This window comes from Martes martes (genome assembly GCF_963455335.1).
Source record: "Martes martes genome assembly, chromosome: 2".
Lineage (NCBI taxonomy): Eukaryota > Metazoa > Chordata > Mammalia > Carnivora > Mustelidae > Martes > Martes martes.
Window position 1 is genome coordinate 58,621,884 of NC_137889.1, and position 16,949 is coordinate 58,638,832.

The 16,949-nt window shown below is 38.7% G+C and overlaps 1 protein-coding gene across 1 annotated transcript in view; it reads left to right on the plus strand.

Moving 5' to 3' along the window:
- The window catches only part of FBXO16 (F-box protein 16), a gene marked incomplete at both ends in the record, with an annotated part of 31,357 nt that overhangs the window by 3,681 nt on the left and 10,727 nt on the right, over window positions 1–16,949 (plus strand). The window contains 4 exons of the mRNA XM_080796306.1: window positions 1,336–1,542; window positions 5,681–5,845; window positions 10,879–11,111; window positions 13,412–13,514. Of these exons, the coding sequence (XP_080652432.1) occupies window positions 1,336–1,542; window positions 5,681–5,845; window positions 10,879–11,111; window positions 13,412–13,514 (708 nt within the window). The remainder of the gene's footprint in view (window positions 1–1,335; window positions 1,543–5,680; window positions 5,846–10,878; window positions 11,112–13,411; window positions 13,515–16,949) is intronic.

The window sequence follows — 16,949 nt, forward strand, 5'->3', positions numbered from 1 at the left end:
GTCCAGCGTCGGGCTCCCTGTTCATCGGGGAGTCTGCTTCTCTGCCCCTCCCCTGGCTCACGTACTTCCTCTCTCTCCCTCTTGCCCTCTCTCTCTAAGTAAATAAATAAAATATTAAAAAAAAATACTTCATAAGACAATAATGAAGTTGACTTGTCATGCTTTATATGCCTTTTTATGTAGTGTATTTTATGATTACAACTAAAATTTCTTATAAAATTCTCACTAGCTTGAGACGACCATAGGAAATATCTATATGCGAAATGCAGTAGTATACAAAATATAGGCCGCCCCAAACTTTCCTATCTCTCTTCTCTAAAATGGGCTAAGAAAAAAAGAGGTTTAGACCTCCAGTAAAGTGGCTCATTCAGTCGGTAGGTGTTCCCAGAAAAGCCTTTCTTTTGATTTTGGCCAGCCCTCAGATTCTTATCTTTGATCAGTCATTGATGTTGGGACTGTTTAGGGTTATCTCTAGGGAAAATAGTAAAGTAAGCAAAGCTCTTGTTTGCCCTGCCTCAGATTACTCTGGCATCTCCTGCCTGTCTCTGACACTCCCTACCCCCACCCCCCAGGTCTTCCTATTGACATTTTCTCTCCAATCAATCATTAACACATTAGTGGGACTTTAACCCTTCTCAGGTATATTTACATAGTATACCTTATCTCCAATGGTGAATGCAAAGCTTTGTTTCTGGTCCTGGAGTTTGGCATTTATGAGCCAGTACAGAAAGTCTGGCCAGAGAGGAGCTGCCCAGGTGCCTTCTCTTGAATTATAGAATTATATGTGTGTGTGTGTGTGTGTGTATATATATATATATATATATATATATATATATATATTTGAAAGTTTTATTTATGTATTTGACAGATGGAGCATGAGAACACAAGCAGGGGGAGCTGCAAAGGAGGGGGAGAGGGAAGCTCCCCTGTGAGGCTCCATCCTAGGACCCTGGGATCATGACCTGAGCAGAAGGCAGATGCCCAACTGGCTGAGCCACCCAGGTGTCCCTGAAATTATATTTTTAAGTATATATTTTCTCAGTTTTTGAATATGGCCAGCTCCCAACTTACTGTCCTTATGTAACTACAAGTTCTGAGGTCAAGTGCACACACTTTTGTGTACACACTCAGGTCTTGCACATGCTCACATGTATATGTGTGAGAAAGAATAGGTAAGTAACAAAACATCATATTTGTTAATTAGGGGAAGAGATACATGCTATTCATTAGGAATAAAATAATTAAACTCAATTCTGTGCCATTCTTATCCATTCCTCTAATGAATCTCTGGTATCAAACTGAACCTGCAGGTTTTTTAATCTTTCTTTTTTCCAGTTTGACAAATGGACAGACTCTCAACGGAGAAGAATCTTGACAGGCCTGTTAGAACGTTGCTCCCTGTCACAGCAAAAGTTCTGCTGTCGAAAACTTCAAGAAAAAATTCCAGCAGAAGCTCTGGATTTTACTACAAAGCTTCCAAGAGTGTTATCTCTATACATCTTTTCTTTCCTGGACCCACGAAGCCTTTGTCGCTGTGCACAGGTAAAGGCAAAGAATCCGTATACAATGTTTTGTAGTGATAGCCTAGAAAATTCTAAAATGAGGGGGGAAAAAAAACACACATGCAAAACCAAGAAATAGATGAGATGGTCAATATGTGTAGTCTATATAGTTTGAATTAACCCCGTCTTCTTTGTGCCTCTGTATTTACTGCTCAAAAGTAGATGTAAAATGATGTAAGACATCATTAGTGTCCACAGAATAGTATTTGCTGGTTGAGGAGACAAACATACATATGAAATGGTTCATCAGCAGAATAGTCTTATATTATAAAGCATACAACTAGAAAACAATTGTAAATTGTATAGTGCTGGCTATTCATAAACAGAAAAGCTCAAAATAAGGTACTAGTGGGGTATGTACAAAGAGTACAAGACTTAAAGAGTTCTGGGGGCGCCTGGGTGGCTCAGCTGGTTAAGTGTCTGCCTTTGGCTCAGGTGGTAGTCCCAGAGTTCTGGGATCGAGCCCTGCTGGCTAGCCTCCCTCTCCTTCTCCTTCTACCCCTGTTCGTATGCTCTCTCTCTCTTACTCACTCTGTCTCTCAAATAAATAAATAAAATCTTAAAAAAAAAAAATACTGGGGCACCTGGGTGGCTCAGTGGGTTAAAGCCTCTGCCTTCAGCTCAGGTCATGATCCCAGGGCCCAGGGATCGAGCCCCACATCAGGCTCTCTGCTCAGCAGGGAGCCTGCTTCCCCCTGCCGCTCCCTCTGTCTGCCTCTCTGCCTACTTGTGATCTCTGTCTATCAAATAAATAAATAAATAAAAATCTTTAAAAAAGCAAAAAAAAAGACTAAAAGAGTTCAGAGAAAGTAGACTCGCTTCCATTGGCCTTGGAAAAGGGGCTGACTATTGTTTTCCTACAAGTTAAGTCCACGGTCTGTTAAAGTATACTTTAATTGCTTATAAGATAAAACGGGTAGCCATTTTTTTGAGAACTTTCCTAGAGTCTGGTAACACTGGAAATTACTTGTTACCTGTTACACAGATCATATGTATCACATGTTAGTCTTGCACAGATGTGTAACATAATTTTAGTCTTAATTAAAATTAAGAAAATGAATGCAGTAAGAAAGAGGAGTTACTCAATAAATGGTGTTAGAACAATTGGACAGCTGTCTGAAAGAAATTCTAGTAGGAGAAAAGATTGGTATGAAATCAAAGGAAACCATTAAAGTACTCAAAGAAAACATTAAAGTACTCAAAGAAAAGAAAACTTGGTTAAGCGCCTGCCTTCGGCCCAGGTCATGATCCCAGGGTCCTGGGATCAAGTCACAGGTCTTGCTCCCTGCTCAGTGGGGAGTCTGCTTCTCCCTCTTCCTCTGCCCCTGCTTGTGCTCTCTCTCTTTCTCCCAAATAAATAAATAAAATATTTTTTTAAAAAAGGAAAAAGAAAGATTCCCTTTCATCCAGCAGCTCCACTTCTTAGAGTGCCTCAATACGCAAAAAGTATCTATATAAGAATATTGCAGCATTGTTTGTAATAGCTAAAGTTTGGGAACAATGGAAAGGTCCATTAGGGGACTGGTTAAATAAATTGCAATAATCTTTAAGATCCATCATCAGTGAAAAAAGCAAAGGTGCAGAACTGTTGTACCACTTTTAAAAGAAAAAAGAATATATACATATTTATTAATATAGGCCTGGAATGTTCCTGGAATAACACACAGAAGCTGTAGCAGTGGTAACATCCAGTGAGGGGAAGGAGTGACCAGAGGATGGGGATAAGAGAGAGACTTTCTTTTACTGCATGTCCTTTTGGATCTTTAAATTTAATATTAATGTACATGTATTACTTATTCCAAAAATGAAACATTCCTTAAAAGAACATAGCATTCTAAATGTCCAACAATAAGAGACTATCATATAGCCATATGATGAATTATTGTGTAGCCATTAGAAAACATGTTTTCTAAGACCAAAGATGCTTATAATATGTGAAATGAAGAAAGCACTATTTAAAATTAGATATATAGAATTTCCCAATTTGCTTTCATACATGCTTAGAAAGAAGACAGAAAAGAACCATGTCAGGTGTTAATAAAAGTCATGTCTGACTGGTGGGGGTATGGGTATTGTTTTTCTTGAAACTTCTTGGAATTTTCCAAGTTTCACACAATGAGAATGTTATCATTGGAGGGAAATGTTATTTGAAATCACTAATCCTATCATATATGTGTATCATATGTCAGTCTTGCAAGATCTCAGCATTACATTTGTTCCCAGTCCTGCCTGTGAGGAAGACACAGGCGACTGTTCTTTAGCTAGATTTAAACACTAATATCATTGCACTAAAATGAGCTTTGAACAGTTTAAAAATATGGGGGGAGGCTTATAATTTTGAAAGCTCCTACCTACCCTTCAGCCCTCCTCATTCCTATCTACTTAAAACAAACAAAAACACCAAAAAGCAAAAACATAACATACAAAAACCTACTACCCCAGGGGAAATCAAAACAATTTAATAGCCGTGTCACAACAAGATGTAAGGAAAATGAGGAAAAGAGTGAAAATGGAGAAACTTCTCCTCATCTCCTCCCTGCGAAACCTCACCTCTTCACTGAATTCTAAGTTAATTAACCATATGGGGATTAAGGTCAATGTTGTTGCATTTCTGCGCTAAACACAGTAGATGTGATTTCTGTTCCTGCCTGCGGGGCTCTGTCAGATTCTCTACCCTTTTTCGTCCTTCCAGTTCCTGAACCTGTTATTTCTTGTAATTGTGCCCTCCCCTCTCCTGTATGTCTCCTCTTCAGCACAGAAAACAATGCTAAACATAATGGAACTCTGTACTTGGTAGATGGAAGGAGGGAGAATGGGAGGGCCAGGTAAATGGATGTATATCACAGTTTCTGCCCTTTCTTCTTTCTTTCTTGCATTTTTTTCCTTCTTTTTTTCTCTTTTTTTAAAGATTTTATTTATTTGTTTGACAGAGAGAGAGAGAGAGATCACAAGTAGGCAGAGAGGCAGGCAGAGAGAGAGGGGGAAGCAGGCTCCTTGCCGAGCAGAGAGCCTGATGCGGGGCTCTATCCCAGGACCCTGAGACCACGACCTGAGCCGAAGGCAGAGGCTTAACCCACTGAGCCACCCAGGCGCCCCTCTTTCTTTCATTTTTTTACGCTCAAAAATTATTAATGATCTGGGGCACCTGGGTGGCTCAGTGGGTTAGGCCACTGCCTTCAGCTCGGGTCATGATCTCAGGGTCCTGGGATCGAGCCCCGCATCGGGCTCTCTGCTCAGCGGGGAGACTGCTTCCCCTCTCTCTCTCTGCTTGCCTCTCTGCCTACTTGTGATTTCTCTCTGTCAAATAAATAAAATCTTAAAAAAAAAAATTATTAATGATCTACTTAATGTTGAAAAAGAAGCCAGTTTTCCAAGGATGAAATTTGCATTGGAAAGTTGGATGTCTTCTTTGCAACTCTTAGAGCCAAGACACAGAACCCCTCGTCTGAACTTTATATATGAACTTGACCCTAGTTTTTAGCAGAACTTGTTCAAAATCTGGAGTAAGTTATCGTAAACACTGCTGCACATAATAGGGTCACCTCCATCTGGATTGTGAGATTGACCATAATGCTGTGGGAATGGAATGTACAGAGCAAATAATGTATGCTCTATGGAATCTTAAAGGCTATATAGGACACACCATATGATACCAGTACTTGACTTTCTATTTATAAAATTTCTATTTAGTTAAATCATAAGAATGGAGGGAAAATGGAAACATACCAAAAAACGAGTAAAGAATATGCAGATCTGAGTTTCTATGACCCTCATATAACTCTCATATGAGCATCTAGGAAATTCCAAAGTCTCTCTGAGCCATAGTCCTCTCATTTGCAACATGAGAGTAATAATGACACCTGTCTCCTTAGGGGGAATGGTTAGTTAATAGGTACTCAGTAAATATTAGTTGACTCTGAATCTAACTGTGATTTCACATTTAAAGAAAATCCTTCTGCCTGGGTAGGGAACACTTCAGGTAGGTAACCTTTTAAGCTTTGATTTGGAGGAAAAGAACAAAAAAGTTATCTCAGGTCCAGGGTGATAGCTGAAGACCTAGAGAAAATGGGCACGAAGACTGAGTAGGGTTTCTCTTTTCTTTCCAATTGTTTTTCCAGGTGAGCTGGCACTGGAAGAACTTAACTGAGTTGGATCAGCTCTGGATGCTCAAATGTCTACGATTTAACTGGTACATCAATTTCTCTCCAACTCCCTTTGAGCAGGGTATATGGAAGAAGCACTACATTCAGATGGTAAAAGAACTTCATGTTACCAAGCCAAAGGTAAATTGGGGGCAAAAAGCAACAAACATGCATGTTTCAGCTATTTAGGAGTACGGGGGCGGGGGGGGGGTTGCTGTCACGGAATGGGTTAAACAGGTGATAGGGATTAAGGAGAGTACTTGTGACGAGCACCAGGTTTCTGTGGAAGTGCTGAACACTAAATTGTACACCTGAAACCAATATCATACTGTATGCTAACTGGAGTTTAAATAAAAACTTAAAAAAAAAAAAGAAATTCAAGCACTAAGACTAAAAAACTTGAAGTTGGGGAGTGGAATAATGAGTGTACTAAAGTTCTTTTTAATCTAGAAACTAAGCAATGTAAGCAAAGGAAATACACTATTACTTCAAAATTCTCCTTTTCTGAGAACTCGATAGCCTTTTCCGAGACATCCATGTTAGCCAAGAACCCTCATCAGACTCTCCTAAACCGGCAGTTCCCCAGGAGGTTAGGACTATGGAGCTTCTCACTCTGTTCAGATTCCTGGATTTCCGTATCTCTGACTCCCACGCAAGGCAATTCTGACCTCGGACTCCGTGGGTATTGTGCAGTGTTTGCTATCAATGGGTCATCCAATTATACTTTATTAATTCTTATTTTCTCATTCTACCAGATGAGCTAAAGGTTATTTTTATATCATTTATAAAGAAAAGTTTTCCAATAAATCTGTAATTTTGGAAGGGAATAATGAGTATACTAAAGTCCTTTTTAATCTAGAAACTAAGCAATGTAAAGCATTTACATATAATGATAAAAAGTAAATAATGCAAGAATAATTTTTCTAGTTGTTTTCTCTGCGTTGTAACCAATGTTTATGTTCCTTCTTATAGTCACAGTTAATTAGATAACTCATGGGAAATTTTTATGAGCCTTTTCTTTATGGTGTGATCTATACACATGTGGAGCTGTGCATTGTTTTGTATGATAGATGAGTTCCTGAAAAATTATGTGTAAATTAAATTTTTTTAATGATTTTTAAAACCACAGGGGTATCATTTTCTATGAAAAAAATGGCAGTGAATCCTTTTAAAATTGAAGAATCTTTTTGAAAGATGAATAGTCAACTCCTAGCTTCTTCATTTGGGTTGAGTTTTATTGTTTTAAAGTAGAATCCATCTACATTTAGTACAGTAGTAAACTATGCATAATTAATGTTGTTACAATTGCAATGGTAAAACTAGCCTTTCCGATTTCAGTAATGGGTGTGCTCCACAAGGATTTCTTTTAAAAAGAAAAATGTAAACTGCAGTGATGGAAAAAGTTATTTTAAAAATTACTGTAGCTATGATTTCTTTTCAAGATTTGATAAGGCTTTTCTTGACTCTCATTTTCAGTTAGGGGCAGGGAATGGCATTCAAAGCTGAAGCTTGGGCCATTCCGGGACAGAGAATAGAAAAGTAATTAACCAACTTGTAGAAGAAAAAGAGGTTTTGAGTATTTATAAAACTGACTTGAAAGCTTTGTCTTCAGCCGTACTTCTTTTCTATAAAATGTGCATAACTATATTTAAAAATGAATCGTTCTGATCCAAGAAAATTGCCACCTCTTTGCTTAGTATTAAATTTCTTTAGGGAACACTTTGTTATGTTAAATGTTAGTTTTTCTATTTTAAAAGAGGACCTGGGGTGCCCAGGTGGCTCGGTTATTGGGCGTCTGCCTTCAGCTCAGGTCACGATCCCAGAGTCCTGGGATCAAGCCCCACAATTGGGCTCCCTGCTCAGTGGCAAGCCTGCTTCTCCTTCTCCCTTTCCCTGGGCTTGTGTTCCCTCTCTTGCTGTCTCTCTCTCTCTGTCAAAGAAATAAATAAAATCTTCAAAAATAAAAATAAAAATAGACCTAAGTCAGAAAGACTAAAGAGTCATGTGACTAAGGTTAATAAAAGTCAGGTGACTAAAGTTAAAAAGTCAACTGTCAGCACTATACATACTTGAGTAATTTGGGTAATTCCCTGTGAGGTTGCTCCAGTGATGGTGAACGTAGGCAGCCACTGGATTAAAGCATAATTTACCTTCACTCAAGCACCTTCCCTAGCAACCTTTCCCTAATATCCTGTACCTGGCATGTGCTCCAGCAGAGCTTTTGAAAGCATTTTATGAGCAAATGGTTGTGGCTAATATTAGTTTCCCCAACCTTAAAATGAGAGGACTGGACAAGAATGATCTTTATAACTGTCTATCAGGCTATGCTATATCTACACCAAACAGCATAATTTCAAAAATACTTCATCTACAGAAAGAAGAGGAAGTTGAACCCAAAGTAGATAGAAAGAAGAAATAATAAAGAGCTAAAGTCAATGAAATTTGAACAGACAAATAATAGAGAGAATCAGTGAAACCAAAGCTCCTTCCTTGAAAACATAAATAAAATTCCTAAGTTGCTAGATAGGGCGATGAAAGAAAAAAGAGAGAAAACATAAATTACTAGTGACAGGAATGAAAGAGGGGGCATCACTGCAGATTCTGTAAACATAAGAAGAATAACGAGAGAGTATTATGAACAAATCTATGTCACTTAAATTCAAATACCTGGATGAAATGGACAATTCTCAAAAAATGCAGATTAGGAAAACAGTTTCACTAGAAAATAGAAAACATCGGGGCGCCTGGGTGGCCCAGTGGGTTAAAGCCTCTGCCTTCAGCTCAGGTGGATCGAGCCCTGCATTGGGCTCTCCGCTCAGCGGGGAGCCTGCTTCCTCCTCTCTCTCTTTGCCTGCCTCTCTGCCTAATTGTGATCTCTGTCTGTCAAATAAATAAATATCTTTTTAAAAAAAGAAGAAAATAGAAAACATGAATAAATATTTATCAATTAAAAATCGAATTCACAGCAGCCTGGGTGGCTCAGTTGGTTAAGCAGCTGCCTTCGGCTCGGGTCATGATCCCAGACTCCCGGGATCAAGTCCCACATCGGGATCCCAGCTCCATGGGGAGTCTGCTTCTGCCTCTAACCTTCTCCCCTCTCATTCTCTCTCTCTCTCTCAAATAAATAAATAAAATCTTTAAAAAAAAATCGAATTCATACTTTTCCACAAAACTCCAGACCCAGATAGCTTCATTAGTGAATTCTATCATATGCATAAGGAAGAAATATTAATTCTACATAAACTCTTTCATAATATGGAAGATGAGGGAACACTTTCCAACTCATTACCTTGATACCAAAACCAGATAGACCCTTTATAAGAAAACAAAACAAAATCACAGATTAATATCCCTCATGAACACAGACATAAATTTTTTTTTAAAATATTAACATATTAAATCAAGTTCTATACAAAGAAGGAATAATACATGATGACCAGTGGGAAGTATCCATGGAGAGTAAGGTTGGCATAATATTAAAAAATTAAGCAATGTGATTCACAGAATAAAAAAAGAAAAGATGTGGGGCTCCTGGGTGGCTCAGTGGGTTAAGCCTCTGCCTTCGGCTTGGGTCATGATCCCAGGGTCTTGGGATCGGGCCCCGCATTGGGCTCTCTGCTCAGCGGGGAGGCTGCTTCCCTTCCTCTCTCTCTCTGCCTGCTTCTCTGCCTACTTGTGATCTATATCTGTCAAATAAATAAATAAAATCTTTTTAAAAAAAGAAAAGAAAAGATGTATGATCATTTCAGTATATGCAGAAAAAAGCATTTAATAAAAGTGCGACATCATTCACAATTCTAAAAATTCTCGAAGACTTTAGGTGAAGTGAACAAAAATTTTATTTACTTAATACAGAAAAGTCATCAGTTTTCATTATATCCTGTTTTGTTAAAGTGTCAAGCATTTTGTTACTTTTCAGACTAAATAATGTTTATTTATATATAATTACTAGCGTGTATGCCTAAATTTTCCCCCTGAAATTTTTTATTATCATGTACTATTTATTCCCAGTAGTATTAAACTAGACCTTCTTCAGCAAACTCTTTGTTCAATCTAAACTCAGAAATGGAATGAATGTCCATTCTAAATGAGACCTGAACAAAATATTGAATACCAATAATGAGCTATCAATTATATAAAGAAAATGTCTTAATTAGTTACTAAACTACAATCATCCATTAAATTAGTAAACATTTATTAAATACGGTTATGTGCTAGGTACTGAGTATAATGATCCTAACCCTGCTTTCAAGAAGTGGAGTCTAGAGGCCTAAGACATAGACAAATACATAATTACAACACTGAGTACTAAGTGCTATTCTGTAACAGAAATATATACAAAGAACAGTTGAAACAAGGATAAGAAACTGATTCTGCTTGAAGGGTTTGGGGAATTTCTTAATTGTCACAAACAATTCAAGCAAACCAATTTACCACGCAAAGCTTCCCTAATCTCTTAAAGAACAAAAATTAAGCCTTTAATGGCTTCTCTACATACCATTACCACTTCCCTTAGGTTACAACCACATAAAAACTTTATGAATTTCACACACGAAAATAGACTTTCCATTTGGGAAATTAAAGCCAAAGTATTCTTTGAGAGTAGTTAAGATTTTGATAACTGATAAAATCTACAGTCTACCTGTGTATAAGTCAAAGTTGTCCCTACGTTCTACGGATAATTAAGTATGGAGTACTATTTTTTGGAATGTGTATGTTTTATTGAGTTAATTAACTGCAATTGTGGAAAACTTATACAATGATGCAGTAGACGAGGTGGCAGTCGAGGATAGAGAGGGATAGAGCTAGGACTTGAAGTAAGACAGTCCTAGATTCACATTCTGACCCTCTGTCTTACCATTTAATGTAGTAGTAGGTGAGTTCATTGGCTTTTCCCATCTTTAGTTTCCTTTTCTGTAAAATGGGAGTAGTAACTATTCCCTTTTAGAGTTATAATGAAGGTTCAATAAAATAATGCATGAAGACTTTCTGAGACAGTACCTGGCACTTTACAAGGACTCCTGGATTGGTGTCTGCTGTAATTATTGTCACCATTATCCTTGCAGTTGTGGCGAAGATGGTGATGAAGATATATAATGATGATGATATGATGATTTTTTATTGTAATTATTACGTTGTTTTAGGAACAGAAATAATTGATTTTCTTCTTCTAGACACCTCCAAAAGATGGGTTTGCCGTTGCCGACGTTCAGTCAGTTACAAGCAGTTCTGCAGAGGAAAAGCAGTCTCCTGCATCAGCTTTCAGGTCATCTTCCTCTTTGAGAAAGAAAACCCACCCAAGAGAGAAAGAGCTCCCACCCTGGAGATCATCTGACAAGCATCCAACTGATATCATTCGCTTCAATTACCTGGACAACTGTGACCCCAGTGAGCAAATCTGGCAAGGGTGAGAAGCTCTATGCTCTTCTCTACTTACTTGCCATTTGGAAACAACTTGCTGGCACTTAGGTATATGAAAAGAGGAAAATAGAATTTCCTGTGAAATACAAATGCTTTTCAATACATAGAAGCAAAACGTCATTGGAAGGTAAAGGAACCATTATTGGTAAATTTACCCTGTTCATCAGGATCTGTTTGCATTTTGTAGCTATAATGATTTAACATTACAGCTCCTTTTAATAGTTAGTACTTCAGATTTCAGTCTAGCCCCGTAGAGTTCATTCTGGTCTTTTCCTTTTTCATATTTTCACCTCCCTTCTCTAACAAAGAGAACCTTGGCTCTCATGTTTATTTATACAAATTTTATATGTACATATAATGTATAATCAGGATATATATGTGCATATATAACTTGCATACAAATTGTATATATATATGTGTATACATAATATATATTTGTATATGTAATATGTATATACATAATATACATAATATATACATATATTATAAAGTATACACATATACACAAACAGTATATATTTACTTACAAATTCTGAAAATACTTTCAAAACTGCTAACTCATTTCATTATTAAAACAAATCTGCTGGGGGTGGGGGTGCCTGGGTGGCTCAATGGGTTAAAGCCTTTGCCTTTGGCTTGGGTCATGATCCCCGCATCAGGCTCTCTGCTCAGCGGGGAGCCTGCTTCCCCCTCTCTCTTTCTGCCTGCCTCTCTGCCTACTTGTGATCTCTGTCTGTCGAATAAATAAATAAAATCTTAAAAAAAAAAAATCTGCTGGGACTCTGGGTAGCTCAATCAGTTACTCATCTGCATTCAGCTCAGGTCCTGATCTCAGGGTCCTGGGATGGAGTCCCACACGGGGCTCCCTGCTCAGTGGGGAGTCTGCTTCTCCCTGTCCCTCCTGCTTGTGCTCTCTATCAAATAAATAAAATCTTCAAAGAAAAACTTTTTTGGATCCATAGGCCTACCCTCTGTCCTTTTTTTCCCCCTTGCAATTTGTTTGTTACAGAAATCGGTCATGTATTCTATAGAGCTTTTCACGTTCTGAATTTTGCTGATTTGCACTCCCAACATGCAGCCTAACGTGTTCTCTGTCTCCTGTACTTGGCCATACTTGAGGTCAAATCTAGAGGCTTGAGTATATAAGATCACGTACTTCCATCATAAGGCACATAATTTCTGGTTGTCTCCCTTTTTTGTGATGTTAGTGGCTATTGAACACCATAGCCTAGATCCATTACTACAGGCAAACTTTTTTAGAGAGTGCCAGACAAAAATACGTTAGGCTTTACAGGACAAGTCTCTGTCACAACTGCTCAACTCTGCAATTGTAGCCCGAAGATAGCCAAAACAATATGCAAACAATAAGTATGACGATGTCCCAATTTAGCTTTATTTACAAAAACAGGCATTGGGTCAAGTTGGCCTCTGGATTCTAGTCTGCTGATCCCTACCTTATCCAAATATACGATAGTTTTAGAAAACCAATACTAATATTAATTCAAACAATAGGATTACTAAAAACAGTTTAAGATTTATTTGCCTGTGTTTTTGTCCTTAGGATATATTCTACTAAGACTATTCAGACAAATACTGTGTTTCTAATCTCATGAAATAATTCCTCCATGTGTAGTAATGCTACCAACTCCAGAGACAAGATTATTTCTTTCATTTTGTTCTTAGATTTTTAGAGATTTCCTTCCTTTGTCTTATTTATGATTTTGAGAAACACTGAGAAGGTTCTAAAGTCAAATATATAAAACAAAGTATATTTGGAGAAGTCTAGCTTCTGTTCCTACCCCTCCATATTGTTCTTTGTTCTTGATTGGATCTCATGGGAAGCTTACTTATAGGTAACCATTTTTTAAGATGTTATGGTATAGTCCTTCTATTTAACAAAATTTTAAGCAAATAAACACATCTGTTTCTGGAATAAATGGTGGTACACAACACATACCATTTTATTCACCTTTTTTTCATATAACAATGTATCTTGGATATGTTATTGTTATATATATGTCATATATAACAATATATCCTGGATATAACAATATATCACCCCACAGTTGGTTGTAGAAATACCCTGCTTTCCTTTTTATAGCTCATAGTGCTCCATTGTGTGGGTGGGCCAGAGTTGATTCAACCAATTCTCTAGTGCTCTACATTTGGCTCATTTCCAGTTGAGTGAAAACAATCATTTAAATCACAGGAACAACAAAGGCCAATGGACAAATAGCTATGCAAATTTAAAATTATTCTAATGTTCCAATGATTTCTGATTTACAGAAGAAGGAAAAGACATGAAATGAATCCAGATTTCAGCCGACAATCACATGATAAGAAAAATAAATTGCAGGACAGATCTAAGCTAAGAAAAACGCAGTCACTGGTAAGTATTGCTTATAAAGGCTTCCACACCATAACATTTATGAAAATTGCTGGATCGTAATCGTATTTGTGAAATGAAATTTGTTGTTTATTTTTTTTTAACCAGAATCATCGAGTGGTTGTTTTAAATTCTGGTCTCTGACTGACAAGCTGTGTGACCTTGAAGGCATCCTTTACTTAATTTCTCTAAGCCTCTATTTTTTATTTTTTTTTTAAGATTTTATGTATTTATTTGACAGAGAGAGAGAGATCACAAGTAGGCAGAGAAGCAGGCAGAGAGAGAGGAAGGGAAGCAGGCTCCCTGATGAGCAGAGAGCCCGATGTGGAGCTCGATCCCAGGACCCTGAGATCATGACCTGAGCTGAAGGCAGAGGCTTTAACCCACTGAGTCACCCAGGAACCCCTCTAAGCCTCTATTTTTTAAAAATGTTTTATTTCAGTATAGTTGACACACAGTGTTACATTGGTTTTAGGTGCATGACGTCATGGTTCCTCATCTCTAGACGTTATGCCGCACTCACCTCAAGTGTAGCTACCATCTGTCACCACACAACACTATCATAATATCAGTGACTGTATTCCTTATACGCTCCCTTTTATTCCCATGAGACTCTAAGTCTCTATTTCTCTTATCTGTTAAAAAAGAAAAAACAAGGGGCGCCTGGGTGGCTCAGACGGTTGAGCGTCAGCCTTTGGCTCAGGTCATGATCCCGGGTTCCTGGGATTTAGTCCCATGTCAGGCTCCTTGCTCCTCAGGGAGCCTGCTTCTCCCTCTGCCTCTGCCTCTCTCTCTCTCAAGAATAAATAAATAAAATTAAAAAAAAAAAAGAAAAGGAAAAACAAAAACTGGATGAACTGAAGTGTATGAATCTGCTCTGAAAAGTAGACAATATAATGGGAACATTGTTATCATTGGTTCTGTCTTCTGCTATGAGTCTTTAGGGGTGGAGGGGAAGGATGGGCTATAGAAGTTTCTTTATATAAATTACTTACCTATAGGGACACCTGGGTGTCTCAGTGGGTTAAGTGCCTGTCTTCGGCTCAGGTCACGATCCCGGGGTCCTGAGATCGAGTCCTGCATCCCCGTATCGGGCTCCCTGCTCGGGGGGAGTCTGCTTCTCCCTCTCCCTCCCCCTGCTCATGCTCTCTCTCTCACTCACTCTCTCTCTCTCAAATAAATAAATAAAATCTTAAAAAAAAAAAAAAAGAACTTACCTCTAGAATGCAGGTTCCACTTATCTGAGAAAAGGTGTACCTTCCTTCGCTGTCCTGCTACCAGTGGAGCATGACTATAAAAGCGCATTTCAAGTCACTGCAGAAAAAATGAGTGAGGAACTTTTCTTACCCTAATTAAAAAAAAAAAAAGCTTACTGACTACCTAATAAAGTCGGTGACTAGGGAGCATTATTATTTCATGGCGGAGTTTTCCAGATTGTGATTCTGTACCTGCAGGGGGCTCCCTCTCAGCCCATAGGGGAGTCTTTGGAGCAAAGTAGATGGGAATAAGGGTGGAATAAAGAGGTCGTTTCCGTAGTGAAGATCTAGAAAGAAGCTGAGGTTACACACTCAAGGAAAATTAATATAAAATGGATGTCAGTTGGGAGAGGAGTAAGTATGTACTCATGAATAAATCACTTTTATAGCTCAGCTTTAAAGCTCTATTACTTTCTGTTTAAATGTATTTTCAAGTGTTATGTTTCAAAAAAAGAGAGCTTTTTTTAAAATGAGGCTTTTTAAAAATAGGCTAGTCTGTATTCTGAGGGGCCAGTTTTGTTGAACTGGATGAGGCTCATCATAGACATATGTACAGATGCCCAAGGGAATGGAGCCGCTTAAAACAGAGCAGTAAAATTGTCAGTGAAAACCATTAATTGAGCAGAATAACTTTATGAGGCTTATCACACGGGCCATTTAGGCATGCTTCTGCCTGATTTCCTGGCCCCTACTAGGCCAGGAGTAGCAGAGAAATCCGGGAGAGAGCTGGAAATTTAAAGGACGATAAAAGTTGATGGTTGATGTATGCTTACAAATTATCAGCACAGTGAAACATTTCTCTGGCTGAGAACACAAAACAAAATCAAAGGCTAAACAGAAGCCTTCCCCAGGGGCTTTTGACATTAACCATCTGTCACACACTTAGAAGGGCTTGCTTAAGTTAAAAAAAATTCTTTGTATTTCTCAACTTTAAAAGCTGTGCTCAGTAAGGCTGGAAGGGAAACTGGGGCAAATTAAACGATGATGGAGAACAATGAACCCATTAATAAAATGAAGTGTGCACTTGGATTGATCTACTGGGGTTGTTTATGTAAATATACTAATTATCATCACTATTTATGCTTAGCGGTTTGGATCAGGAGCATATAGCATAATTGAACCCTCCAGAAGTGTGCTAGGATCCTTCTGTCAGTAATGCTGCCTTGTGACAAGCCTGGCCATGTTGGGCCACGAGTGGCTCAGGCCCAGTCTTCACACGGTGGCAGTTTGCCCTCACTGTGGGCCACCCAACTCGGAGGAAATAAGCAACCTCCTCAGTGATACAAGGTGGTGGTGAAAATTCGGAAATGCTGGATGTGGGGACCTGAGAGAAGAAGAAATGGGCTTTGAGGAAAGGTAGTTAGGGGACAGAAGGAGAGAAGGGAGTAAAGCTCTTGAGAATTGCCACTGTAGAGAGAGAGGGTGGTGGACACAGCCCAGTACAGTTGCAATGGAGAGAACCCTGTGTTCGTTCGATGGAAAGTTCTCACATCATTTAGATATGCATACACCTGAAGGTTTCAGGAGGAACTAGGGAAACAGGTGAGCAGGCAGCACTCAGGCGAACACATGATAGAGGTAAGGATAAGAAGGACAGACAGACAGACAAAGCTGCCCCGAAGGTCCCTGAGGCCTGAACACTGAGTATTCCTTGCCCCTGTAAAGAGAAAATATTTGGGAGCTTGGAGAAGGTAGAGCTTCATAAAGTGGAAGGATTGGAACAGAGAAAAAAGCACAGGAGAGTTAAGAGTACAGAGAATATCCCCTGAGCCATCTCTCCAGGACTGTGGCTATTAGGCCAGTGAGACCCACCTAATTCACTTTTTGCCTACCATGACTTACAGCTTTCAAATATGAGTGACACCTCCGAAAAGAAAAACCTGCTTAGGGAAACAATTTCGAAGCCAAACAATGTGCTTGTGATGTTTTCTATTATTTAATGGCCTTGAGTTTTCAAGACCCAAAGGGCACCTGGTTTCCTCTTAAGGCTTTCAATTCTTTTTTTTTTTTTTCTTTCTTTCTTTATTTGACAGAGAGAGATCACAAGTAGGCAGAGAGAAAGGAGGAAGCAGGCTCCCCGCCGAACATAGAGCCCAATGTGGGGCTTGATCCCAGGACCCTAGGACCACGACCCGAGCCAAAGGCAGACGCTTTAACCCACTGAGCCACCCAGGTGCCCCAA